The sequence below is a fragment of the Nymphalis io genome, chromosome 13, assembly GCF_905147045.1.
Source record: "Nymphalis io chromosome 13, ilAglIoxx1.1, whole genome shotgun sequence".
NCBI classification, from domain to species: Eukaryota; Metazoa; Arthropoda; class Insecta; order Lepidoptera; family Nymphalidae; genus Nymphalis; species Nymphalis io.
Genome location: NC_065900.1, coordinates 10240346 through 10268169, shown reverse-complemented (window position 1 = coordinate 10268169; position 27824 = coordinate 10240346). Strand labels below are relative to the sequence as shown.

The following is a 27824-nucleotide window of genomic DNA, read 5'->3' as shown; positions in this document are numbered from 1 at the left end:
ATTTTACGAAGTTACTTTAAGTGAAATACTGAATAAATTTAGAGTTACGTCTATAGGATGTTTGACTATTTGTCGAGTCTGATTAATGCAAATTATTTTTTACATGGTTTTTTTTTTAAATTTCAATATATAAATCATATAATATTTTATCTGAATTCTATAAAAAATATTTGGTCTTTTTTAAAGTTTTGTTGATCCTACAATGTTGTACCCTTGTCAAGTTGGGGGGGGGGGGGGGCGATAATTATTCTCTTATATAAATATCAGGATAGTCAAATGTTCTGTAGTCGAAACTTTGTGTACATATACATATATATACAGTACTTTTTCACTTACACAATTATTGTATGTACATTATTTAATTAAGACTGATTGTTAAAAAGCTATTTATAAATTCACTCGCGTAATTTTAGTGAGATTTGATATAACTTTAGTTTAAAAAACATTAATAAAAACTACACGTCTTTCGTGTATATTAAAACATATGAACAGAAATATCACTGGAATTACACGTTTGTCTTTATTTCTTGTTATTATTTATTTATTTGTTAACCGTAGAAAGACATGGTGTGCTCATTTATTCGTTAAAATGTGACTGAATTTTTGTGTGTTTGTAAATTAGTGGTATTAAGCGGCAATATAATTGTATAAATAAGAAAGAGCAAGAGAAGAGAAACGACTTTTATATGTAAACTCGTATTCATTTAATTTACAAATTGATGTATTTCAATAAGATATTCGAAAATAAACTCAAAAAGAAAAGAAATGTAAGGTAAATGACATTTACTGATTCTGAATAATTGTTATTCTTATTTCATACCTATTAACGCCATGCTTGTAGCTTTAATAATTGCTAGTCTTAAAAAAAATTGAAATGGCAACTTTTAAATATTGACAAGACAAGTGTTGTCAATTAAAATAAAAAAAAAATGACCAATTTTCGAATGTAATGTTGTAGGGACGAGTTTTGTAAAGAAAGAGTGAAGTTCGACATTTGAATTGAGTAGTATTCGAATGTATGGTTCCAATATTATATCCTTGTATATATTGAAAATAATATTCTTCCACGCTAAATGTTTTCTTATACATTAATCCATAAATGGTTGTGAATATTATACCGACGATATTCTGAATATATATTTTTCAAATATATATGTACGATTTGTGATTTCTTCAGGTACTGTGAAATTGTTTTTCAATCCTATTTTTCAACATTTTGAGACATATTCAATCGTACTTCATTAAGGGAAATAATTTTAGTATAAGCTAGGTGCAACATGATGTAGTAGTATCAAGGAATTCGATTTAATTTTAAGTTCTGTGAAATTAATATTGCACCTAATAATGCTTTAAGTAAATAAAAAAAAAATGTTTTCAATGTTATAAAATGTATGGTTATAATTTTTTGTACCAATTTTGTATCGTATATTATAGAATTCACTCATCGGTGTTTTATCTGCGTACGCGAATGATCGCGAAATAATACCAACTAATGTCGAAGTCATGATTGTAAGACTAATTAAATAAAGCCAAACTGCAATCACGCCATGTATGAGTTTTATTTATTAATTACATTATGATTACAAGCATATTATATCTTTCAAGTAATATCACAATAAATAATGCTTAATTATAACTATTATTTTTTATTTTACTTATAATGATTTTATATAACAAAATGCCATAAAGCTACGATTTAAAATATAAGCATACAATGTGTACGTGTAATTATGAATTGATATAAAAATATATATCAGCGGTTGAAAATTATCGGGCAATTATATTATTGATTCAGTTTAGTGAGTTTCAACCGAGATAAGAAAGTTCTAGTTTTTTTTTATCACGGAGTTGATATTAATATCGAAAGTTCGAGAAAAATTCGAAATGATGTGACTCATGACTAAATATACATTATAATTGTCTTTTTTTATTATAAAGATAACTGTTACATATTTAATTGCGTTTTCTTTACATTGAATATTATTGTATTCTTTATATTCTAAATATATCCCAGAGAAATCTAATTTACTTTTTGGTTAGTTGTTCCAAGAGGGCCTGAATTTTGGCATGCTTGGTAGACTCCCGGATTGGACACTTGTTTTGTACGAAAAATAAAGCACTCTCATCCTTCTGATCAAAGGCCACTTGCGCTGCTTCTTCGTAAAATCTAAAATCATTAATTTCTTATTAATATTGATTCTTAGTTAGTATTAGGTTTAAAAGAAATTTTATTAGATCGAAATATAACATACTCAAAGTTTAAGCTTTCAACATAAGATTATTTTATTATATTATCTAAAAAACAGTTACAGTGCAGTACAGTAAAAGACTGTGAATGTCCCTGCTGGATTACGGCCTCTCCTTTTTTTTTCGAGAAGAAAGTATGGAGCTTATTCCACCACGCTGCCCCAATGCGGGTTGGTGGAATACTCATGAGGCAGAATTTCAGTGAAATTAGACACATGCAGATTTCCTCACGATGTTCCTTCACCGTATAGCACGAGATGAATTATAATCACAAATTAAGCACGTGAAAATAACAGTTACTCATAAATTAAATAATAATAAAATCCTAGATCAAATTGTATTGTATAATAAATAGTTGTACTGCACCACTCTTTCTTTGATTGAGTAAAAAACATGCAAAAACAAACTTTTGCATTTATAAGCTGGCATTGGTTACGAATTGATTAATACTTACTCGGCTTTAACGTAATATTTGACTTTGATATCATCTCGACATTTCGGTAAATAGTTCAAAGCTTCATCGTTCTTGCCGTACTTGAGGCAGGCGTCGACGAAGGGCTCGTAGCCGACGGGAGATTTCTTCGATTTTGAAAACGTTTCTAGCTGTGTCCATTCATCCCGTTCGGCTAATGTCAGGATTCGAAGCCACCAATATCTTTAACAAATATAATATTATTGGCAAAACATTTACCTTTCATTAATACCAAATATAAGAATTCTACCTAAGCTTTGTCCTATCTCTCTTTCTGCTCTATATTATAAGGAGTAAAAGAGACTTATTAATCATCATCGGCTTTATAGGTGTTATTAGATAGAGAATCTTGTGTCTTGTTTGTTGAAAAAAATATTGGAAAGAACAAGACATTACATTACACACGCTGAATAGCGTTTATAAACTTAGCTGTATATATACTTGGTTTATATACTTTGTAGTATAAGAATATTATATATAAGATATATTTATTTTTATAGTTCTAATCTCGTCTCCAGGTGCCAACCACTCCACTCATCAGTGATTCTACTGGCGAGATAGTCGGTGTATAAATAATTTTAGGCAAAGGGATTATAAATTCCTTAGTAGGCTTTGTATTTAGGAAGTTGCTTATATAGAAATATATTAACTCCGAGCACAGACTGTTACTGTCTTCTGACAGTACCATCATCATCACATACCATCAGGTACCATCAGAAGTCAGTCGGCAGTCGAGAAACGAATCCATACGAATTACACAATGGGACATATTGGTGAATGAGTCATACTTAAAACAGCGTTGCGCCATTTCGCTCGGTTTCTATATCTAAAAAACATTTCGCTTACGGATAGTAGACGAGGCTTATTGACGTTGATTTTTTTATTGCAACACTATTATCTGTCATCTTAATAAGTTTACCCTACTATCCGTTATTCGTAGCTTTCTGATACGTAAGTAGCAAGACAATGGTAGCTTTGAGTTGTGCCTCGTAGATGATTCTATCCGTAGATAAAACGAATCAATACTTGAATACAGTAATCGGGCATAATTGAAAAATTAATTATGTTTTTATATATACCATATTTGTACTGGCTCATTCACCAAAACAAAAAATCTGTTACTTTGGTACCGCGCGCACTATTTATTTATTTTCTTAAAATACTAAAAATTATCAAATTATTCTTAAAAAATATACTTTTAATTACCTTCTATCGGGCATCTTGTATTCAGATCGTAATTTATCAGCCAATTTCACTTCGCCCTGATTTAGAAGTTTCTTTACAGTGTCCTGTAAGGAGAGACCTACGAAGCTTTCGCCGTATGTTTCCTGGAGGCTGGACTGCTGCTTGCATAACTTTCGCGCTTCTTCGCAAATTGATACTCCTATAATTTAAAATTAGCTCGAAGAATAAGAATAACTGATTTTTTATAAGCAATATTTGCCTCGGGTTGTCTGAGGAATAACCAAATATTTGATGAAGTCTAAATATATATAGAAAACGTTTTGTTTCAATGCATTTGAAATATAATACACTACATGAATAATCATACGAAGTGTCGCACATATCCAAAAAACTTTCATGTAGCTACCGTAACCGCAAGCGTAACATTTCAATGAAATTAGACACATGCAAATTTCCTCACGATGTTTTCCTTCACCGTCAAGCACGAGATGAATTATAAACACAAATCAAGCACATGAATATTCAATGGTGCTTGCCCGGGTTTGAACCCACGATCATCGGGTAAGATTCACGCGTTCTTACCATGTAGCTACTATACAGCAAGAGAAACATTTTTAAAAATACGATTGATAGAATGTGAGCAGCCTGTTGGTATTGAACGTGATATGGAGTTTAGCGAACGACAACGCTATTCTAGAATTACACTAACATCAAGAGACTAACTTTTGAAACGTGTGTTGTCTCTCTCTTTGGGAATTTTTATTCCAACTGCTCTCCCTACGTGACAGAATAGCTAACAGTAGGTCTGGATCACTAACTTAGATTAGCGTCTCAGAATGAAGATGAGATTACATAAATTGCTAAGAAGGAGGTGATCGCCGCGACACAAAACTAAAGTATCCGGTCTCACAGAGTACGCAGAGAGAACGAGTGCTCACCGAGGTCGTTCTTCCCCTTCCGGTAGCACTCCCGCGCGGAGAGCAGCGAGGCCTCAGCGCTGCCGGGCGAGCCGCGCTCCAGCGCGTCGCGCACGTGCGAGGCGGCCTGCCCCGCGAAGTCGTCCTCCTGCACGAACACCTGGCGGAGCGCCTCGCGGTTGTGGCTCGCGCAGTACTTGATGTACAGCGCGTGCGCCAGCGGGAAGCTGCGGATCGTGAGCTGCAAGCGACGTCCGGTATTTGAGAAACGTTTTGTATCGTGTTCGTGTACGGAAATTGTAAGATTCTTAATATTTAAATTGAAGTCGACCGTCGAGGTCGTCCATATATATATATATGTATATATATTACTAATTTTCCAGCTGCGGCTTCCGGCGCGTGTATGGCTGTGTAGGTACCCTTTTTTTGTAGTAGAGTAGTTGATAAATGAAAGCGTAACAAACAAACAAAATCACTATCGCATTTATGATATAAATAAGGATATATAAAGATAGTAAATTATTTAAAATACTTATATTTGTATTGGCACGTGTGTGGTATATTTATTTTAATTAGAGCAGAAAAACCAAAAGGCGATAGCCCAGATGGTAGGCGGTAACCATCGCTCAGCCAGTATGAGAATATGAGCCATTATTTGACAATGGGGTATAAGATTCTGGTGGTAGAGCTTTGTGCAAGCTCGTCTGGGTAGGTACCACCCACTCATCAGATATTCTACCGCAAAACAGCAGTACTTGGTATTGTTGTGTTCCGGTTTGAAGGGTGAGTGAGCCAGTGTAATTACAGGCACAAGGGACATAACATCCTAGTTCCCAAGGTTGGTGGCGCATTAGTGATGTAAGCGATGGTTAACATTTCTTACAATGCCAATGTCTAAGGGCGTTTGGTGACCACTTACCATCAGGTATCCCATATGCTCGTCCGCCTTCCTATTCTATAAAAAAAAAAATCTGCCCTTGTGCCTGTGGTTACACTAGTTTATTCACATACAAAACAAATACAACAGTACAAAACATTGATATTTGGCGGTAGAATATCTAGTTAATAATCCGATACCCAAATTGTTTTGCGTAATGCCCTGCCACCAATAAGCTCGATGGTGTGGACTTCGATAAGAGGGGATGCCAGATATTCGTGGAGGGGAGAGAAACGTAGTTCGTTAGGTCATATATGTGGATCATAATCGGTGACGGTAGATAGCGTATACCAATAGCGATAAGTAATTTCCAAAGTATTATTATTATTTTGAGATTGATTTACAATAATTTAACCAAAACTGAACTGAAGATGTTACCAAAAATGTTTACTTTTCTTTTATTAATATTTAGTGTTCACCCGTTTATTTAGAAAAGGCGGTTTAAGTAAAAAAAGTAGCCTGTGTCCTTCCTTAAGGTTCAAGCTTTGTCACGGTAGCATGCGAAAGCCATCCCGTGGCGCTCCTCGTTAAGACGGAAAGAGTATCGCTGGTTTTTTAGTGGGTATTCCGATGTTCGGGGTGCACTCGGCGCCTTGGACACCGGCGAGCCCCACATACCCCCCCAACTGTTCCCGTGGGGGAAACGCGTAATGCGTTTTTCCAGCGTTAAAAAAAAGAAAAAGGGTTTAAGCTTACTTATGAAGCACGCGGATTACATCAAAATCGGTTTAGTGGTTTAACCGTGAAAGCGAAACAGACAGAGTGAGTTCTTTTCGCATTTATAATATTAATATAGGTTAGTATTAAATGGGTGACGTATTTATTACATTATGTATGTATATATTAATTAATTATGTAGAACTGAAGATAATATATTCGAGGTTTTTTAACAATGTTTATTTAAGCCATATTCTTTTAGTTGTTAGTAGTTAGTTAGTAGTTCTTAGTAGTTCGACTAACTCGTTGGTCTAGTGGCTCTAAGGCCGCAGACCCGGAGGTCCTGGGTTCAATTCCCAGGTCGGGCCAATAAAAATGTTATTGGGTTTTTCTGTCAGAAAATTCTCAGTAGCAGTCCGGAGTCTGGAAGTTGAAAGTGTGTACACTCCCGTGCCTCGGAAAGCACGTAAAGCCGTTTGTGCGCCTAAACTCTTTCCGGTCGTGTCGGATTGCTGTCCCATCGGATTATGAGAGTTAGGGAATAGAGAGTGCACCTGAGTTTGCGCACACACTTGTGCACTATAATATCTCCTGCGTAGTTGGCTAATCACTTTTGAGATCAGTCGCCGTGGCCGAAATCGGTCTGGAGGACATTATTATTATTATTATTTTAGTATCAAATTATAGAAATTTTATTAAAAAAATGATCATACTTCAAATTCATGTTTTCCCATTTTTTCCTTCAAATGCAACAGTACTATGTAGACCAAATCCGTGTCCCCGCTTGCTGTAGCTTTCAACAGCGCAGTGGGACCTTCTCCGAGGGCCAGTAGGAGAGGAACTTGAAGTTTACTGCGAGTTTCGTATTCTAGTATCTGTAAAATTATATTATAAAGTGTTTTAGAACAAAGCATCTTATTTCACGTCACGTTACACTTCAGACACTTGGCGAATGAGAGCTCAGCTGAGATAAATGGACTTCGAACGTCATGATACTTTTGCTTTGGTGTTTTTTATAAGACTATACAGAGTATATGGTATCGATTTTTAAGTTTATACATATAATAGTTTACATTTTTATATTAATTAATTTTAAAATATTTATTTTCCTAAGTTAAAAAATATATATTTCTTACAATTTAAGAATAGAATACAATATGCTTTATAGTGGTAATAGTATAATAAAAACAAAATTTAAACAAAGCATAATTAAAAAATTAAATATATCTGTCCAAAAGGCTTTTTCATCGCTAAGAGAGCAGTCAGATTGGGTATTATCATTCTATTTTTATTTAATTACTCTCAAACTCAACTGTTATTTAGTAAATAATATATAGCGTTAGGAATTTCGTTCAAAGCGGGCGGGGCATGACTCATTTTTGTTTTTTCTTAAAATGTTTATATAATATTTATAAACTATTTTAATAAATAATATTAAACTGCAGTATAAAGCCGAAATTTAAAAAAGATATATTTAAAACTCCAACGGCACGCAGTGTTCCCAGGCGTTCACCCATCCAAGTACTGAACGCGCCCAACGTTACTTAACTACGGAGATTGGACGAGAACCGGTGTATTTAAGGTGGTATGGACGTTGGCGATTCAGAAGAATTCAGAAGAAATAACAATACAATAACTAACAACTTATAGACTTTGTGAATCCGCATTGAAACCCTTATTAAACAATTAACGAGCGTTTGGTCTTCTTAGGTCTTTTTCTTATAAATTTCGGCTATCATTAAGCGTATGATATTGATTTTCTGTTGAATATAATTATACTGGCCATTATATTTTAATTTAACATTTAAAAATAATAATATATAATGTCAAAATTAGCAAAAATATTTAGTATTTTTTTAGTTTATTTACTAAGATTTTCGAGACTTACCTTAATTGCTAATGTCTTCCTTCCCTTTTCCGCAGCTTTCATAGCAATAGTAGAGTAGGATATACCAGGAATGTTACGTAGTTTTTCGCCAATTTCTCGAGCAGCACTTTCGTTGTCCAGATGTGGCTGTGTTACCTGATAAAAATTGTTAAAACATTAGATTGTTATCATTAATAGTGTGTCTTTAAGATATATATCTTTTAATTTCCTATTATTATTATAAAAGCAAATGTGTGTTAGTCTTATACGCCGTAACGGAGCAAGCGATCGAAGTGTTGTTTTGCATAAATTAGTTAAACTTAAATTATTAGTTAAAGTTAAATTAGTAACGAATAAACAAAGTTGAGCTTATTGCTATAAATAAGGATCCCATAAACCCAAAACACGCGTCCATGACGACGTGAGAATATAACTTTTCTATGACTCATGTTGATAATGCGAAAAAAAGCCAATATTATCTTATGTTTTTCTTGTAATTTAATTTACATTGTACAACTAGGAAGAGATTGACTCCCTAAATCATCGGTTAGTTTGGAGTTTCAGGTCAGTTTTCGAATGCCTAACAGAAAAAAAAAATTAATCCAATTACCAATAAACATAAAACTTATACCAGACGATGCAGCGCGTTTCGGAAAAGGCTTTAGTATAATTCATGGTATTGTATATATATCGGAGATTTCATTAATTTAGACGAAAAACAATGCGCGGCGCATAAAACAAGTACTGGCAACATCGCACTGTCATCAAAAAGAAAAAAAAAGATAGATTGTCATCAACGCCTAAGAACGGTGATACTTTTTCTTCAATTTAAGAATAGTGATTGTTTTGTTAAGACTGCTATAAGAATAATATTTTGTGATTATGAGAGACAATAAAATTGTAATCGTGTAAATACGTTTCGATTCTATGGAAGCGCTATGTTGGACTCCCATGATTACGTCTTGGCCACCCTGGACGCGACATATATATATATACACATTTATTACTGGTGGTAGAGCTTTGTGCAAGCTCGTCTGGGTAGGTACCACCCACTTATCAGATATTCTACGGCAAAATAGCTGTACTTGGTATTGTTATGGCACATACCCACAGGCACAAGGGACATAACATCTTAGTTCCCAAGGTTGGTGGCGCATTGTTGATGTAAGCGATGGTTAACATTTCCTACACTGCCAATGTCTACGGGCGTTGGTGACAACTTACCATCAGGTGGCCTATATTATATATATGCCGTATCTCAATGTTTATAAGTGAAGGTTTAAAGTAATTTCATCCGTGCAGTGACGGAGAAAGAATACATTTCACTGCCCCTCTCTTTCCCATGGGTGTCGTAAGAGGCGACTAAGGGATATCTGAGCGACCATCTGCTCATCTGGTGGTAGGATGCTAACATCCGCCTGGCTTGTTACCACCGTACGCATGGTGAAAAACTCGTGAAGTGGCTTGCAGCCGCGTTTCGAGGTCAGCCAGCGTACAGCCAGTGCCCGAGCGAGTATTGCCGCGATGGGTGTTGGTCCAGTGGAGACGGCTGTTGAACCAATGCCGGGGGAAATTGTATTGACCTGCCGGACAGGGAGACCCGAAGAAACGGCTGTTCCGCTGGCCGCCCGTGGCATAGTACAGGGGCCCGAGCGTGCCTAACCAGCTCTCGAGGCTGCCCCACCAGGCCACGCATAATCTCGGGGTGGACCGTCGTGCCGGTTGGTGATCGGAAGGTGGGGTCCCGGCGGCCACTTCCGGGGGGGTTCGGGGGCCCTTCCGTCCGGCGGATCAGTATATTTTCCTTTTTGGCAAACATTTGGGAAAACACGCCTCCATACTTTGCCCATCCCTATCGTGGCAATACGTCGCTCGCCTCACGTCTCTTTTCCTAATTTCCAAATGGTAGCGCAAATAAGAAATAACGGTCGTTCAGCGGTGCACACCCCCACCATACCCACGCTGTTTGAGGTCGAGTTCTCTAACATCCGAGGACTCCACGCTAACCTCAACGCTGTCCACCACCATCTCGAGACAGCACGGCCAGCAATGTTGTTTCTCACGGAGACGCAAATACTCCGCCCTGCCGACACCAGCTACCTTAACTATCCCGGCTACATGCTTGAAGAATCTTTTAAAGCGAAAGCCGGAGTATGCTTGTTCGTCAGGGCGGATGTTTGTTGTCACCGATAGCGCTGCTTGGAGGACCCCTCCTTCTCCATGTTGGTGGTACGTGTGGACCTGGTTCGTCAGAGTCGAGTCTACGTGTGCCTCTACAGATCCCACAATGGTGACTTGGAGACAAGCCGATTATTCGACCATCTTAGTCGGGTGGCAGATGCTGCGCAAGAGCAGTTTCCTAACGCGGAATTGGTGTTTTTGGGTGATTTTAATGCTCACCATGAATCATGGTTGAAATACCTCAAAACTGACCATGCTGGAAGAACTGCTCATGCTTTTGCTCTCACACACGACTTGACCCAACTGGTTGATCAGCCCACCAGGATCCCAGACATTGATGGGCAAGCGCCTTCTCTACTGGATCTTCTGCTGACTTCTCACCCGGTGGAATATCAGGTTGTGGTTCAAGCTCCACTTGGTTCTTCGGATCACGGCCTTATATCTACCAAAGTGCCACAGGCCAAGCTGCCGCCATCAGCGGTATGCAAACGTCGCGTTTGGCACTATAAGTCGGCAGATTGGGACGGTATGCGCGATTACTATGCGTCAGTCCCTTGGAAGGAACGTTGCTTCAGTGGGAATGACCCGACAGCTAGTGCCGCTGCTGTTGCTGATGAGATCATGTTAGGAATGGAATACTACATTCCTAGCTCAGATCTCATCAATAGGGGTACGCGTAACCATTGGTTCACGCGTGAATGTGCCGACGCTGTATCATCTAAGCAGGCGGCATATCGCGCGTGGATCAACGGCTGCATTAGCGGGGCATCTAACATTGACTCACTGAAAGCAAACTACAATAAAAATTCCAAGTCCTGTAGGAAGGCATACACGAGAGCGGATGCACAGCGCATTGTACAGATTGGTCATGACCTTATTTCGCATCCTAGGGGCTCCCGTAGCTTCTGGCGTCTGACCAAGTCTGTGCAAAACAATTTCTGCCAACCTTCGCTGCCACCGCTCAGAAATCCGGACGGATCGCTAGCTCACAGTCCGCAGGAGAAAGCCGACCTCCTGGCTAAACTCTTTGCCGACAACTCTGTGATCGATGATTGTAGTGCGCAGCCACCAACAATACCTTCGTGTGGCCACACGATGCCTGACATCAAAATCAGGCAACGTGATGTGCGTGCGGAGCTGCAATCACTCGATATACGGAAAGCTAGCGGTCCCGATGGAATACCAGCCATTGTGAAGAAGTGCGCGGCGGAGCTGTCTCCTGTGTTAACGCGCCTGTTCCAACTTTCTCTCTCTTCGAGATGTGTGCCGGAAGCTTGGAGAAGAGCTAATGTGCAAGCGGTTCCCAAAAAAGGGGATCGGTCTGACCCGGCAAATTATCGGCCAATAGCTATCACCTCAGTACTTTGTAAGGTGATGGAACGGATTTTAAACAACCAACTGATCCATTACCTAGAAGATCACTGTCTAATTAATGATCGTCAGTACGGGTTTCGACCAAAACGGTCCACAGGTGATCTTCTAGCGTACGTAACGCACCTCTGGGGTGAAGCTATCGACAAGCATGGAGAATCGTTGGCTGTCAGCCTCGATATCTCCAAGGCTTTCGACAGGGTCTGGCACAGAAGTCTTCTCTCCAAGCTACCTGCATATGATCTGCCTGCTCAGCTATGCACCTGGATTGCCAGCTTCCTACACAAGCGTAGCCTTCGTGTTTTAGTAGATGGTTGCGCTTCACAATTCTATGTAGTGAATGCTGGCGTCCCCCAGGGATCTGTGCTATCTCCCACACTCTTTCTTTTGCATATCAATGATATGCTCTCTCTTGGGAACATACATTGCTATGCAGATGATAGTACAGTGCATGGTGGATACCACGGACGCGCAGTGGCTGGGCGGGCGGAAACTGAGGAGAGGCGGGAGAATCTTGTTATTGAACTCGATAGGACATTAGAGCTCATCGCCAAATGGGGTTCTGATAATCTTGTTGAGTTTAATGCCAAGAAAACACAGGTGTGCGCTCTCACAGCGAAAAAGTCACCATTTTACCCTCATCCCTCCCTCCGTGGCACACCGCTGATGATACAAAGCAAAATCGCCATGCTGGGGATGGACGTTCGCTGCGACCTTAGTCCAAGGGATTACATCGAGGCTATTATAAAAACAGCTTCACGAAAACTCGGAGTTCTGAACAAGGTGCGGCGTTTTTTCACGCCACAACAACTGTGCCTGTTATATAAAACACAGGTACGGTCTTGCGTTGAATATTGCTCGCACCTTTGGGATGGCTCCGCTAAGTACCTAATGGAGGCCTTGGACCGGTTGCAGCGACGTGCAGTACGCATTATTGGCGACGTAAAGGTCACAAACACCCTTGAACCTTTACAATTGCGTCGCGAGATAGCAGCACTGAGCGCTTTCTATCGTCTGTATCACGGCGAGTGCTCTGAGGAATTATTCTCTCTAATTCCTGCTTTCCCCTTCCTTCTTAAGTCCACGCGAGCTGGTTCTCGATGTCACCGCCTAACTGTGACATCAATTCCATCGCGCACAAAGAAATTTGGCAACTCCTTTCTTTGTCGCACTACCAAAAAATGGAATTCCTTACCAGCTCACGTGTTCCCCTCCTCTTACAACCCGGGTTCTTTCAAACGAGGCGTGAAGAGGCATCTTGCGGGCCGGCAAGGCGGGGACGGCTAGTACAGAACATTCTTCCCGACTGTACTGGCCGTCGTCGCGTTTGGACTCTACTACCACTTACCATCAGGTGGAGTAGAATCATTTGCCATCCCGGGGCATATAAAATAAATAAATAATAATAATACCTTGTAACAGGCCCAATGCGACAGTACTCTCGTTTGGCCGTCTTTCAGTTGTAGGTAGGAAGCGATGTGACCAGCGAGACAGTGTAAGCGACGCCATATGAGCCTGTCTAGTAAAATTCTTTCACCTAGATTTTGAACTCTGATTATATGATATCATTAAGGAATAAAATTGTAAGTAAGTTTTTTTTTTAATTAACATCTAACAACTAATTGACGGATATTGAACGCGGAGTGAAAAAGTGTTAAATCTCAAAAGTGTCAGTTATAGAAAAAGCTATGGCAGCTGATAGACTAATCAATGTACCGCCAGATAGCAGTTTCTACCAGGATTTACAATATAACTACTGTCAGTAGTAGTAGTCATGTGAGATATCTAGTAATTAAGTATGATGACATATTTTCAATATTATTTTTCATAAATTTGTTGAATTATTTGGGCAATGAAGGCGACCGAAGGCGGCCACCGATAAGACAAGTTCCCTATACAAGAGCGGATACTGCAGGTAGGTGAGCGGCACGGCCACGCGCGGGTCGCGCACGGCGTTGAGCACGCGCAGCCAGCGGCACGTGCGCACGTAGTGCTCCGTGAGCACGGCGTCCGACAGGAAGCCCTTGCCGAACTGCGCCGCGCGCGCCAGCAGCTTCTGCACGTCCGCGCTGAACTCGAACGCCGCCGCGTCCACGCAGTCCTGCACCGCGCCCGCCAAGTCCGGCTTCACCAGCCGGATGTACTCGTCGGCGCGGTGGCTGCGGCGCTGCGGGCACACACTGAGCTACTTGCTATCCTATATATATATATATCCACGTGCTAAATTGTGATTATAATTCAGCTCGTGCTTGACGGTGAAGGAAAACATCGTGAGAAAACCTGCACGTATCTAATTTCATTGAAATTCTGCCATATGTGTATTCTACCAACCCGCATTGGAGCACCGTGATGGAATAAGCTCCAAGTCTTCTCTTCAAAAGGGAGAGGAGGCCTTAGCCTAGCAGTGGGACATTAACAGGCTGATACTGAATATATATATATACATATATTCTTCTAAATTCACGTTCCTATGTTTGTCCGACGTTCGTCCGATTGTGATGGATCTCTAGTGAGATGTTCCGCGTATTCTAGGAAGCATTTTTGTGTTCGTTTGTCTTTAAAAAAATGTCGAATGTAACATGCGAAGCCGGGACGAGACGCGTGATATTAAAATGTGGAAAAATTAAAAAAAATCACCAACCTGAAATTGCTTCGAGGCCTCCACTAAGTACGACCCGGGGGCGGTACTATTTATCCTGAATATTTTTTCGACAACAACCGGCACCTTTTGTACAAGTTCGTGAGTCATTTCTGATATGATCCGAACGCAGTCCATCTCTTGTATGAGGTGGAACGGTCCGTCGTACGGGTACGATACCGTGGTGCCATTGAAACCGTAGATGCACATCGTGTCATCCCAATGTCCTATTATTGCTTGGGAGCCACACCTGAATAAAAATATATAAGATTAATTTTTAATCAATCCCACTTTACAATAATTTACACTTTACAACACTACAATTTAACCCAATCTCATCCAAGGGGGGATGGGCAGCAGCGTCCCCCCTCCCATAAACATCTTACCCCCCTACTGCACTCGCCAACACGCCTGCCCAGCGCGGCGAGTATGGGCAAACCCCTCCCTTAATGGCAGATGCGCCCAAAAAAAGGCCCCCAGTTACCGGCAAGCCCGCTAGGCCCGACCAAGGTAGCGGTCGCGGTATCGGCAGGGCAGGGGGTGCTAAGAATCACCGGTTCACGGCAGGCTACCATATAAAACGACTGAACATGGCAACGTATAATGGACGCTCGATGAGGCTGGACCATCACCTCGCCGAATTAGAAGTAGAGTTAAGTCATATAAACTGGCATATACTTGGGTTATCTGAAGTCCGAAGACAGGGGGAGGACACGATAACTCTAGAGTCCGGTAACTTACTCTACTTCCGCGAAGGTGATAACCTCTCCCAGGGTGGTGTCGGTTTTCTAGTCAAAAAGGATCTCATTAGCAGCATTGTGGAAATCAGTAATGTGTCGAACCGGGTAGCGTACCTTGTCCTAAAACTTTCCGACAGGTACTCCCTGAAGGTCGTACAGGTATATGCGCCAACTTCGATATACTCTGATGATGTGGTCGAAGCGATGTACGAGGACATCGCAAAGGCCCTCAACGACACCTCGAAGGCCCACTACAATGTTGTTATGGGAGACTTTAATGCTAAAGTGGGAGTACAAGATAGCGGTGAATCGAAAGTCGGACCTTACAGCTTGGGCTGCAGAAATCACAAGGGGGCAAATGCTGGTAAACTTTCTCGAGGCGCAGGGGCTTTTTTTGATGAATTCTTTCGTTCAAAAGAAGCCTCAGAGGAGGTGGACCTGGCGAAGCCCCGATAACGTGATAAGGAACGAGATAGACTTTATCATTTCGAATAAAAGGCAAATATTTAGAGATGTTTCAGTGATCAACAGGTTTAATACCGGAAGTGATCACCGCTTGGTTCGAGGCACTCTAAATATCAACTTAAAAGCCGAAAGATCGAGAATGATGAGGTCTACTCTCCGACCTACCATGCTCCAAGCTGCTCAAGGCTCCGAAAAGTTCCAAATGGAACTTCAAAATCAATTCACCGCGTTGGAAACCATAAGCAGCATTGATGAGAGAACCGACACGCTGGTCAAAATACTGCAAAACACATCCCGCAAGTGTTTTCAGCCACAGAGAAGAGACAACGCACCAAAACTCTCTGCTGAGACACTCGAGCTCATGAGAAAACGACGAGAACTACCATCGTTTTTGTCAGATAAGGCCTTAAACCGAACAATAAAAACGCTGACGCGACGCGATCTCCGACGCTCCAATACCCGTGCCATCAAGGCTGCGATTGAGCAAAATCGGGGATCGAAAGTGTTCGCTCGCAAGTTTGGGAGGCCGCGTCTGACAAAACTTAAAACTGAAAATGGTGGGGTCGTTACCTCTAGGCCTGAGATTGTCGGAGAAGTAGAGAGGTTTTATGGGCAGTTGTTCTCTTCAAGATCGGATAAACCCGTGGGAATCAGTATTGATGACCAGCGCGCCCCTCTTATGCGCCATTACTCCGAGGAGCTCCCGGTCGTTGACCAAGGAGAGATTAGGGCGGCTCTAGAACAGCTTAAAAACAACAAAGCTCCGGGAGATGACGGAATCACAACAGAGTTGCTTAAGGCAGGCGGGACTCCGGTCCTGAAAGAGCTAGCAAGCCTCTTTAATTCCGTCATCCAACATGGCAAGTCCCCGGAAACGTGGAGCGGGAGTGAGGTGGTACTGTTTTTCAAGAAAGGTGATAAAACCCTCTTGAAAAACTACAGACCAATCTCCCTCCTGAGTCACGTGTATAAGCTGCTCTCAAGAGTCGTCACGAACCGTCTCGCCAGACGACTTGACGAGTTCCAGCCCCCAGAGCAAGCCGGCTTTTGATCAGGCTACAGCACCGTGGACCACATCCATACTGTTCGGCAGATTGTGCAGAAGACCGAAGAGTACAATCAGCCGCTGTGTATGGCATTTGTGGACTACGAGAAAGCCTTCGACTCCATCGAAACCTGGGCAGTGCTCGACTCATTGCAGAGATGTCATATCGATTGGAGATATATCGAGGTACTGAGATGTCTGTACAACGCCGCTACAATGACTGTCCACATCCAGGACTGTAAGACGAAGGCGATCCAACTGCGCAGAGGGGTGAGACAGGGAGATGTAATATCCCCGAAACTGTTCACCAACGCGTTGGAAGACGTTTTCAAAACGCTGGATTGGACTAGGTATGGAGTCAATGTAAACGGCGAGTACATCTCACACCTTCGATTTGCCGACGATATCGTCATCATAGCAGAGTCGCTGGAACAACTCACCGAAATGCTGCGTAGCCTAGGCGAGTCTTCCCGGTGTGTCGGTCTCGGTATGAACTTGGACAAGACCAAGGTCATGTTCAATAGGCATGTCGTGCCGGGACCGATATACGTCGAGGGGAAACCTCTCGAAGTTGTTAGTACCTAGTTAGTACTTAGTACCTAGGACAGATAATACAAGTCGGTAGGAACAACTTCGGAAAGGAAGCCGATCGAAGAATTCGCTTGGGATGGGCAGCATTTGGCAACCTTCGTCAAGTCCTCAAGTCGTCTATACCGCAATGTTTGAATACGAAAGTCTTCAACCAATGCGTCTTATCTGCCATGACATACGGTGCCGAAACGTGGACACTAACTGCGGGACTAGTCCACAAATTCAAAGTCGCTCAGCGTGCTATGGAGCGAGCTATGCTCGGAGTATCTTTGAAGGATAAGATCAGAAATGAGATTATCCGGAAAAGAACCGGAGTCACCGGCATAGCTTGCAAAATTAGCAGGCTGAAGTGGCAGTGGGCTGGTCACGTATGTCGTAGGACCGATGGCCGTTGGAGCAGACGAGTCCTAGAGTGGAGACCGCGAATTAAGCGCAGCGTAGGGCGCCCTCCAGCCAGGTGGACCGACGACCTTAAGAAGGTGGCGGGCACCAACTGGATGCGGAAGGCGGAGGACAGGGAGCTTTGGCGCACCTTGGGAGAGGCCTATGTTCAGCAGTGGACAACGATTGGCTGTTGATTGATTGATTGATTGAATTTTTAATGGACATTTTATACAACGCTTTATCGACTATGCTTTATAAACAGTGCTATCTTTCTCTTTCGAATGTAAAATCAATGATGATAGAAAGAGATAAATTTATAATTGATTGATGATGTAAATGTTACTGTTAACTGAACTCTACTGAAGTAAGGCCGTTAATGTTACAAATTTTTATACTAAAAACAAGTATAAATCTGAAGGGTTTGTTTATTTGACCGAGCTATTCTCACTAAAACGTCCTACTTGTTAGCTTTGCTTGATTATATGAATGGTTACTGTTTATTACACCACACGCTGCGAATTGGTGATATTATGTACATGGGCATTAGCGTGTCAAAATTCATTAATGCTTCCCCAGATTAAACATCATACACACGTACATTCTTCTTCTGCTTTCTGCATTTTTTGGGTTTTCTTAAATAATTTAACAGATAACATAGAAAAAATATTTTAAATTGTAATTAAAGCTTTATAAAAGAATTTAAAAAAAATGTTTTATGTTACAATAATACGTAAATGAAAAAAATAATATTGTTTACGGCATTACTCACCAAACCAACTCCTTAGGTTGCTTGATATATCCAGTGTCAATTTCACAGTATTTAAACTTAAAATCTGATGAACCAATCCACAAAATACCAGAATCAGTAAATATAGCAATATGGCGTCCATTTTGGGAGGGCACCATTGTTAGGATTTGCGTGTAAGCGTTACTTATATCAGGACGCTGTAATTAATTCAATAAAAACTGTGAAAAAATGTTTTACATAATTTTAATTATAATACATTATATTTCGAGGAAAATGTCTTTCAAACATATGTAAAAAAATTGCGAATTTAACTGACATAAATGGAAATTTTTACGTCTTTTATCAAATTTTTATGATTTTCTCATTGGGACAATACAATAGGTACATATATATATATATATATATATATATATATATATAAAGATGGTAATGGATACTAGAACTGGGAGGGTTTTAGTACATAAAATATTAAGTGTTACCACCTCTATTTACAATACATAAATACTTTATTGTATTTCAAAAACTAAAATATACACGAGGATATATAACTTCATAAATTAATACATAGATATAAAATTTGCTACATATTATGAATTTGATTGATGACACTGTGTGATTAATTAATATAAAACGATAAATATGGTGACAAAAAGCCGAGATGACCCAGTGGTAAGAACGCGTGAATCTTAACCGATGATCGTGGGTTCAAACCCGGGCAAGCAACACTGAATTTTCATGTGCTTAATTTGTGATTATAATTCATCTCGTGCTTTACGGTGAAGGAAAACATCGTGAGGAAACCTGAATGTGTCTAATTTCACTGAAATTCTGCCACATGTGTATTCTACCAACCCGCATTGGAGCAGCGTGGTGAAATAAGCTCCAAACCTTCTTCTCAAAAAGAGGAGGGGAGGCCTTTAGTCCAGCAGTGGGACATTCACAGGCTGTTACGGTTTACGGTACGGAGATAAATAGATGAATATATTTGTATTTAGTTAATAATTAAGATAGTGAATAAAAATATGTAAAAGTAAAAGACTAACCATAAGAAGAGGCCTCGATTCACCAAGTTGACATTTATAAACCTCTTTGTCTCTGCATACAAGGAATCCGATCACGGATGACGATCGCAGGCCAGTACTCAGAACACACCAACATGTTATTGGTTCATTGGCTCCTGGAAAAAATATATTTAAGGATTGACAAATGAGTAAAATGCCGACCTCTTCTCTAATAGTAACTAGAATATGTTATCAATGGCCACCCATTAATGCCCCACCCATAACCTGCCCAGATCGGCTTGAACAAAATCCTACCACAAGTTGTTTGGTCTATATTAAATCTTTATCTATAATCCTTAAGGTTATTCTTTGAGCAATTCTCTTACTATATACACTGTTATTGAAGTTTTTTAAGACTATTTAAAATTCAACCATATGTCTCAAAATACTAAATAATTCTAATAAGCTTCAAACCTTTATTTATTAATCAATTCAGTCGGTACTTTCTCCTTATTAATTGAAAGGAAGTAATTTCAAAATCAAGCTTTTTTATTTACTTTTATTTCTCATCGTCTAATTGTATATATTTTTAAATGCACGTGGATTTTTATCATAGGAAAGAAAATAGCAAAAAGCTAATTTCAATCTTTAAAGTTTTCTTTGAGACTACTCATCATATCTCTCCACCCTCCTTAAAAGGAAGCCCAGCCAGGAAGTTAGTAAACTATAATTAAAAAAATCATATAATAAAAATCAAAGTTAATTGGCTCTTACTTGGCACATCGGGCACAGGTCTCACTTTTGGTTCAGAGACATTACTCACAAGGAACATTCGATTGGTTGTGGTCATGACAGCCAAGCCAATCCCATGCGCGTTTGAAAACAATTGTGCCTTACAGACCTGAAACGAGTTTGTTTTGTTTTTAGCAATTTTTTTTAATATATATGTGTATATTGCAAAATACTTTAGTATATTTTAAATAAATGTGATGTTAATTAATCTTATTGGTAATTTATTAAGAATAAACCACTAGTAGCAGATATAGTGCCTAGTTTAGAATCATTTTACTGTGTTTAACTAGTTTATTTTAATACATATAACATAAATGTACAAAATACACATTTTCTGTGATGTTTTTATATTCAGAAAGCAAATCAATGTATGATTGTGAACTCATTTCTTTGCATCAAATAGGTCAAACATCATTATCCTACGTAATTTAAAAAAAATATGTAAGATTGGAATGTGGATGGAACGATAGGAGATTTATCATTTGTTTCTCTAAATGGGCCTGTATTATTTAAGCGATGCTTCCAACCCACCACGGCGTAGGTATTGTAAACATTTAATTTATTTATTATCTTTTTAATTTTACTACAAAATTTTGTAATAATAAACTCACATTTAAAATACCATTTTTTCACTAATCCATAATGTATACTATAGTTTATGTGAGATCCCGACCAATTATATTGCATCAATTCAAATCAAAGTTGTTTATTTGTCTTTACTGCTGTTGTGATTGGAATAGGCTACAAGCTATTTATTGTTTAATAATAAAAACGGATTTTATTTTTTTATAGGATAGGTAGGTGGACGACCAAATGGGCCAACTGATCAATGGTCACCACCGCTCATAGACATTGGCATTAAAAGCAATGTTAATCATCGCTTACATCACCAATGCGGCACAAACCTAGGGAACGAAGATGGTATGTCCCTTGTGCCTGTAATTACACTGGCTCACTCACCCTTCAAACGGGAACACACAAAATATAATTGATATTTAATACCTTTGTATCTCTAGCTTCTTGACCCATGCTAAAAGTTTTTTGATAAGCACCAAACATATCATAGATTAGAACATCTCCACTTTCTTGCACACACAGCAGCTGTTCACCATCTGACCATCCCATGTGCACAAGCACACCATTATTCCACTTGAAACATACAGTTTTTAGATATTATTTATTTGATAATGACAATAATGCATTTTAATACCAATTAAGTTATAAGTTTTATCAAAAGGTTTCTTCACATTATTTGCTCACAGTTGAGCACAAAATAAATTATACACAAGAAAACTGAACAAACAGACAAGTGTTTGGCTGGACATACAGTCCAGTCAGTTAGTTAAGGGTAAGATGTTCTAGCTGTAATTGCTTTTTTTTATCCTGGGACATTATTCACACACGGCCATCAGATTCCAAACTAACCATATACATATACTACTTTTCTTTTGTAAATACAAACTTATATGGATAATTGCACCCAGACTCAGGACAAACAAACATGTTCATGCACACAAATGTCTGTCCTGGGTGGGAATCGAATACAATGAATCGAAACAACCTTCGGCGTGAAAGGCAAGTATCTACCACCCACATCAACCTGCCTGTCAAAAATGCTTTAAAAATCAAATTACTATTACCTTCCCTATACATTTATAAGGCAGAATGAATTTATATGTCACCTTATTTAACATGATTAAGAAGAAATTAATACCAGGTAACAAAATAATAAATACTATATTAATGCATAGCATACTAACCAAAATTTTTGATATGATATTTCCAACACCATTATAAATTGTAATAACTGGTTTAGCAGTTGTCATAATACGAACAAATTGTTTTCTGTCCCTCACTACAGCAATTGGACCACCATATGGAGCACCACTGACAACCATGTTTCCTAAGCCCTCGTCCATTGACCAGACCATATTATATAGATCAAATTTCCTAAAAAAGACCAAAATTGAGTATCAAATAGCTAATGAATTTTAAATTAAAGTTGAAAAAATAAAAACTACTTAATATTTAGATATTGCTATTAAAAAGAATATAATATTGTATGTATAGTTATTTAGCTTGAGTATTTTGTAGTTATTTTTTTAAGTATTTACTAACCTATAGTAGGAATCCAATTGAAACCAATCTGCGGTTAATAATGCTGACATTTTTGTATCTTGATTTTATTTAATAATCGGATTTTGTACTAATTTGATTGTGTACAAGGAAAAACTTATCACAACTTAGTACATTATTTTTATTGTACATTTAAAACATTTTATTAAATTTTGAAAATAAATGAAAGGCAAAACATAAAAGAACGGTGAATTAACAGTAATTAGTCCTAAACTATTATCGTAAATAACAGAATTATTGAAGAATAAAATAATGATGTTTCATGTTTTGTTTTCAACTTTTGATAGTTAAACATTTGACATTGACAAATGACAAGTGACTGAATTGCCAATCTGAATAGTGTTTTTATACAAAAATCTGGCGATTAAAGAAGGTGGCAGTACAGGACGTATGCGGGCTGCCCAAGATCGGGACGGTTGGCGTTCTATGGGGGGGGGGGGGCTTTCGTCCAGCAGTGGATAAGTTAAAAAAATAAAATACAACAATCTATTGAAAAAAACGAGGTTATCTTTATATTTTATTATTTTAAGCGTGTGTATGTGCTGAACTTCTATACGGCTGGATCGATTAGAGTCGATTTAGAATCTGGACCTTTGAATATCACTTTGCAGAATTAAATTAAATTTAAAAGTTATCACTCAGTTGTTCTACTTATATGACATTATCATTAAACCAATAGTAACCACTTTGATGCTGTTCCAGTGCTAAAATCTACGAGCTCGTTAGAGTAATAGCACGTCATGTCATTCATGTTCTTTGATTTAGCTCAATCGCAGTCGTAATTTAATGAATGATAAGAATGTAATGAAAGGTTTTTGTTTTTTTGGTGCACTATGCTGTCTTCTCTGTGGCGGCAAATATTTGCAGTGTAACACTATAGTTACACTTACTTATACACTAACTCCGGTTTCCATCGCGACGAATCGGTTTTAAAGCTTCACTTGGTTCTTTGCAAAACCTTGCGCAGCTTGAAGCATAATGTTTACATACATACATAACATTGTTTAGTGCATCAAACAAGGCGACGAGCCCTGCTTGTGGTAAACCTATTGAATATTGAAACAACTTTAAATAGGTATATGCCTTGTTTTCGAAATGAGGGAGAAAATTAATAGATAGATTCTATATCTTTCCTTGGTATAACATTGGGGGTTTTGCCAGGTCTAGCTTTTTCTGAAAGAAATAATTAATCAAAACTAGCTTTCGTTTTGAACAGAGTTTTTTTTTCAGATAGTTTAAGGACAATGTACGCAACGTACGTCATTAAATTATTAAACATTATTCTACCATACATTCTGCAATTTGTGGGACTCATTTTTAGGTAGAAATCATCTCTTAAAATTTAGTTACTATCAATATTCTAATTTATTATTTAAAAATTGCAATTTTGAAAAAGTCCATAGATATTACGAGAACATCTACTGTATATAAATATATATGTATATGTTATTTTGGTGGAGCACTTCATTGCTAGTTTTCAGTGCAATGAGATGTTTGATAATTAAATAGTGACACTATATGGTTTTAAATCATTTAATAATTATCTTTGACGATTTTCACTTTCTAACTATGAAAAACTAAAGGAAATAGGCTCTTGCAATACCGCTTTCAACGTAAACATGCCGGACCTCGGTCATGTGTTGACGATTTCTTTAAAAGGTGAAGCCAGTTCTCAAAACTGGAATGTGAAATTCAATGAAGGCATAAGCAATTTGTATCGTTAAACGTCAACAGAGCTGCAGTACAAGAGGATGATACTTTCAATATTTCCATATTGAATGTTTCTCTTTCATTTCATTATTAAAAGCTAGTTAACCATCAAGCGGCTCACCGGACGGTAAAAACAAAATATTAAAAATATATATAATAATATTTAAATATTTAATAAATTGTATGTATATGCACGTATATATTCCATCATTTCTACTGGTAAAGTACGTGAAGAGTTTTTGATTGAATTATATGGACATAAATAGTTTCAATGTAATGTTTTGTAATTGATCATCGTTAATTATAGCTATGATGAATGCACTTTGGTAATTAACAGCCATTAACATTTCAACAGCCTCACTTGCTAATTGTATCATAATAAATGTGATTCTATGGTCGTTTTTTTTTTATAGAATAGGAAGGCGGACGAGCATATGGGCCACCTGATGGTAAGTGGTCACCAAACGCCCTTAGACATTGGCATTGTATGAAATGCCAACCATCGCTCACATCACCAATGCGCCACCAACCTTGGGTACTAAGATGTTATGTCCCTTGTGCCTGTAATTACACTGGCTCACTCACCCTTCAAACCGGAACAACAATACCAAGTACTGCTGTTTTGCGGTAGAATATCTGACGAGTGGGTGGTACCTACCCAGACGAGCTTGCACAAAGCTCTACCACCAGTATTTCTCAGCAGTATGAAGACAATTATCCTGAAAGATAATTTATTAGGTAGAAATTAAGTCAAACGTACGATAAATAAATAAAATATTAATGAGATTTCGAAGAAGATAAATTTAATCAAATCGATATATACATTTAGACTGTAGATGATCCAAAAAAATAGGTTTTTAATGTTTTAAATAAAATTTAATTGTAATGTTTAGATTATTGTTTATTTATATTTTAGTATATTTTAGTATTGGTTTAATGTTGTTTGATTTAATTGTTATTTTGATTGTAATTTATTAAAACATATATCTCTATTTGTTTAAACATTTTAAATATTATTATTATTATTTTATTTTCTTTTTTTATTCCGTATGAAATATTTTCCTTTTTCTAGAATTTAACAAAAAAAAACCTCACTGTTTTAGTAATGCTTGCATGTTTTTTTTATTATTTTTTTTATTTTAGCCGTTTATAAAATTGTATGAACTTTAATTATTTAAGTAATTTTATCTTCTTTTACCTTTTACTGCACTGAATGTAGCGTTTGTGTTGGCTGCATATGTACAAGGCGTAGACTGAAAAGCAGCCTAGCTGAGACTACGACCTTTTCACCAAATTATGAAATATGATATTGTTAACTCTTTTTTTATGGTTTTGTACCTTAATTTTCTTTTTGTCTTTGTTTCTTTTTGGTGAATAAAGTTTATTATTATTAATGTATAAGATTATAATGTAATTATGACATTTTTTTAAATTTGCCGGAAAAGCAAATTACTCCACTCCACCTGATGGTAAGTGGTAGTAGACTAAAAATGTGTGCTAATTTTTAACTCAATCGGTTGGATGAAACTGGTTAAAAATCATTTGCACGATTTGTTCCATACATAATTAAAGGTTCAAAGTTTAAGGATGCACTCGACGGCAGCGTTAGATATTTATTTGAGTAAAATTGTCAAAGAAGCAATACTTTTTAATGTCAATACATTTTCATAATTAATTAAAATTAAATAATTGTCGATTTTGTACCTATTTTCTATTATTGATTTATTCCCTGTATGGTTTTAATAGATGTTTTATAAAAAGTTGTATAAATTATGATAATTATCGTTGAAAGATAGGTTGATAACCTTATGTAAACAAGTTTTATAGCTACTACATTATATAAAATTCCAGTTGTGCCATAGACTTTTAGTCTTAACAGAATTGTACAACCAATTAATACGTTTTCGCATGGACGAATGCTTGCAGTTATTTTCTCACGGCTAGTCCCTTGTCCGTGGACTAGCGGTAGGAGGAATTTACATGAATAGCTTTAATAATGGCATCTCTTTCGGTTCGTCACCGGTGTGAGGGAGACAACAATCACGAAAGTATAATTCATCATTGAAAATAACTTCTCAGTGCACATACAAGCGCGAAAGGCAATATCAGTTTCGTATTTAAGTTAATTTAAGTAGGTAAGTTTTGTACAAAAACTGCGTAATTTTGAAACATTCAAGTCGAGATTAAAACAAATGTCTACAACAAATATAAACTTAAAATAAATTCAAATGACAATGTTTCTTTTTGAATCGTTTTTAATATTGTAACAAGTTTGTTTATATAACAATTAGTAATTAAATTAATGATATTATGAAGTCTTTATTTTTCATTTATTGATTTTTTTTGTTACATATGACATTAATATTTCCTTCTAAAAGTATACCTAATTACTATGGAGTAAGATCCAGGACAATGTAAGCAGCTCTTTCAAGAAATGTTGCTAAAAGCTATTAACTTAAACACCTGCATTTTTCTGCGAGATCTGTGCATAGAGAAAAGATCTAGAGTCTTGATAAATCATTTTCGTAATTCAATTTACTTCCGTGTCGATTATAATGCGTCTAATTTCGCCTTTCTCGACGTTTTTTGTTCAACACACACTCAGCTTAATCAAAGTTTTATTGTAGATATATATTTATAACAAAATATTATTTAAAGGCAAAGCGATAATTCTTAATAATTTGCATATTACGTATCACAATGTATTTTTTAATAATGTTCTAATAATGCTCTATAATTGAATTTGATTTATTGCATTTGTACACCATATAAAAATGTACACTATCGAGTCTATTTTTTCTCTGTACCAAAATACTTTATTACGTGACTATGTTCGCGTTGAAGTCTTTTACATGCGTTGCGTATGCGCAACTAAATGCGTAAATATGTAATTCAGTACGTAATTTTGATATTTTCACGTACTTTAGAAAATTCAAATTAACAGTCTGTAGTTGTTCTACTGCTGGGCTAACTCTCCCTTTTAAGAATAAGGTTTGGAGCATACATACACAAATTTAAAGATAAAATAAGCACAGGAAAATTCAGCAGTTCTTGCATGGGCTCGAACCCACGATCATCGGTTAAGATTCACGCGTTCTAACCACTGGGTCATCTCGGCTCACATATATACATTAAAATAATACTTCGGTATAATTCTCGTACGTGATCAAAATAAATAATGTCCAAAGTTGATAAGCTATTCCTACTATACAATATACATAAAGACATTTATCAAGAAAATAGTAAGGTATTGTGACTCATTTAGTTCTTGTTAGTAAGTATTTGGTAAGCTTAGTCATTATTAGATTATAAGCAGTTCAATAGGTACATTATTATAAAATAAATACTAAAAATACTTAAATAAATATTAAAATATTTAAATATTTATATTTTTATATTATATTCGTAATAGAAATTTAAAAATCTTACACCTAAGCGTGTTTTAAATACTTTAATTATAAATACTTAGACATTTAGAGTAAAACTGCCACTATTAAACTTAGTTTGTACTAAAATGTTAGTATCAATACGAATTTAAGGAATGTTTCGTTACGGTATTGAAATTCCATTAACGTCTAAAATGTACCGAGTGATATGTACAATCAAAATACTGATGACATCGAAATGTAATGAAGTAAGTTAAAAATACCAAAGCCTAGATGTATCTCGACCTCGCTCCCACTCTCAGAACAACGGTACTCAAGTCGCGGCAGGCGCAAGCGGCGGACTGCTTACAAACT

At 37.6% G+C, this 27824-nt stretch overlaps 1 protein-coding gene and 1 pseudogene across 1 annotated transcript; both read right to left on the bottom strand.

Annotated features, from left to right (window-relative positions):
* Positions 1-1543: 1543 nt before the first annotated feature.
* LOC126772670 (vacuolar protein sorting-associated protein 16 homolog) lies at positions 1544-22635 on the bottom strand. Its single transcript, XM_050493120.1, has 15 exons — positions 22357-22635; positions 21999-22188; positions 21241-21387; positions 20221-20347; positions 19489-19622; positions 18467-18642; positions 14476-14722; positions 13745-14001; positions 13247-13385; positions 8304-8438; positions 7129-7290; positions 4843-5062; positions 3926-4103; positions 2702-2902; positions 1544-2167 (listed from the first exon to the last, which is right to left on the bottom strand). The coding sequence occupies exons 1-15, from the start codon at positions 22404-22406 to the stop codon at positions 2026-2028; spliced, it is 2505 nt and encodes an 834-aa protein (XP_050349077.1). The 5' UTR covers positions 22407-22635; the 3' UTR covers positions 1544-2025.
* On the bottom strand, positions 7896-8014 carry LOC126773096 (5S ribosomal RNA; annotated as a pseudogene).
* Positions 22636-27824: the final 5189 nt, after the last annotated feature.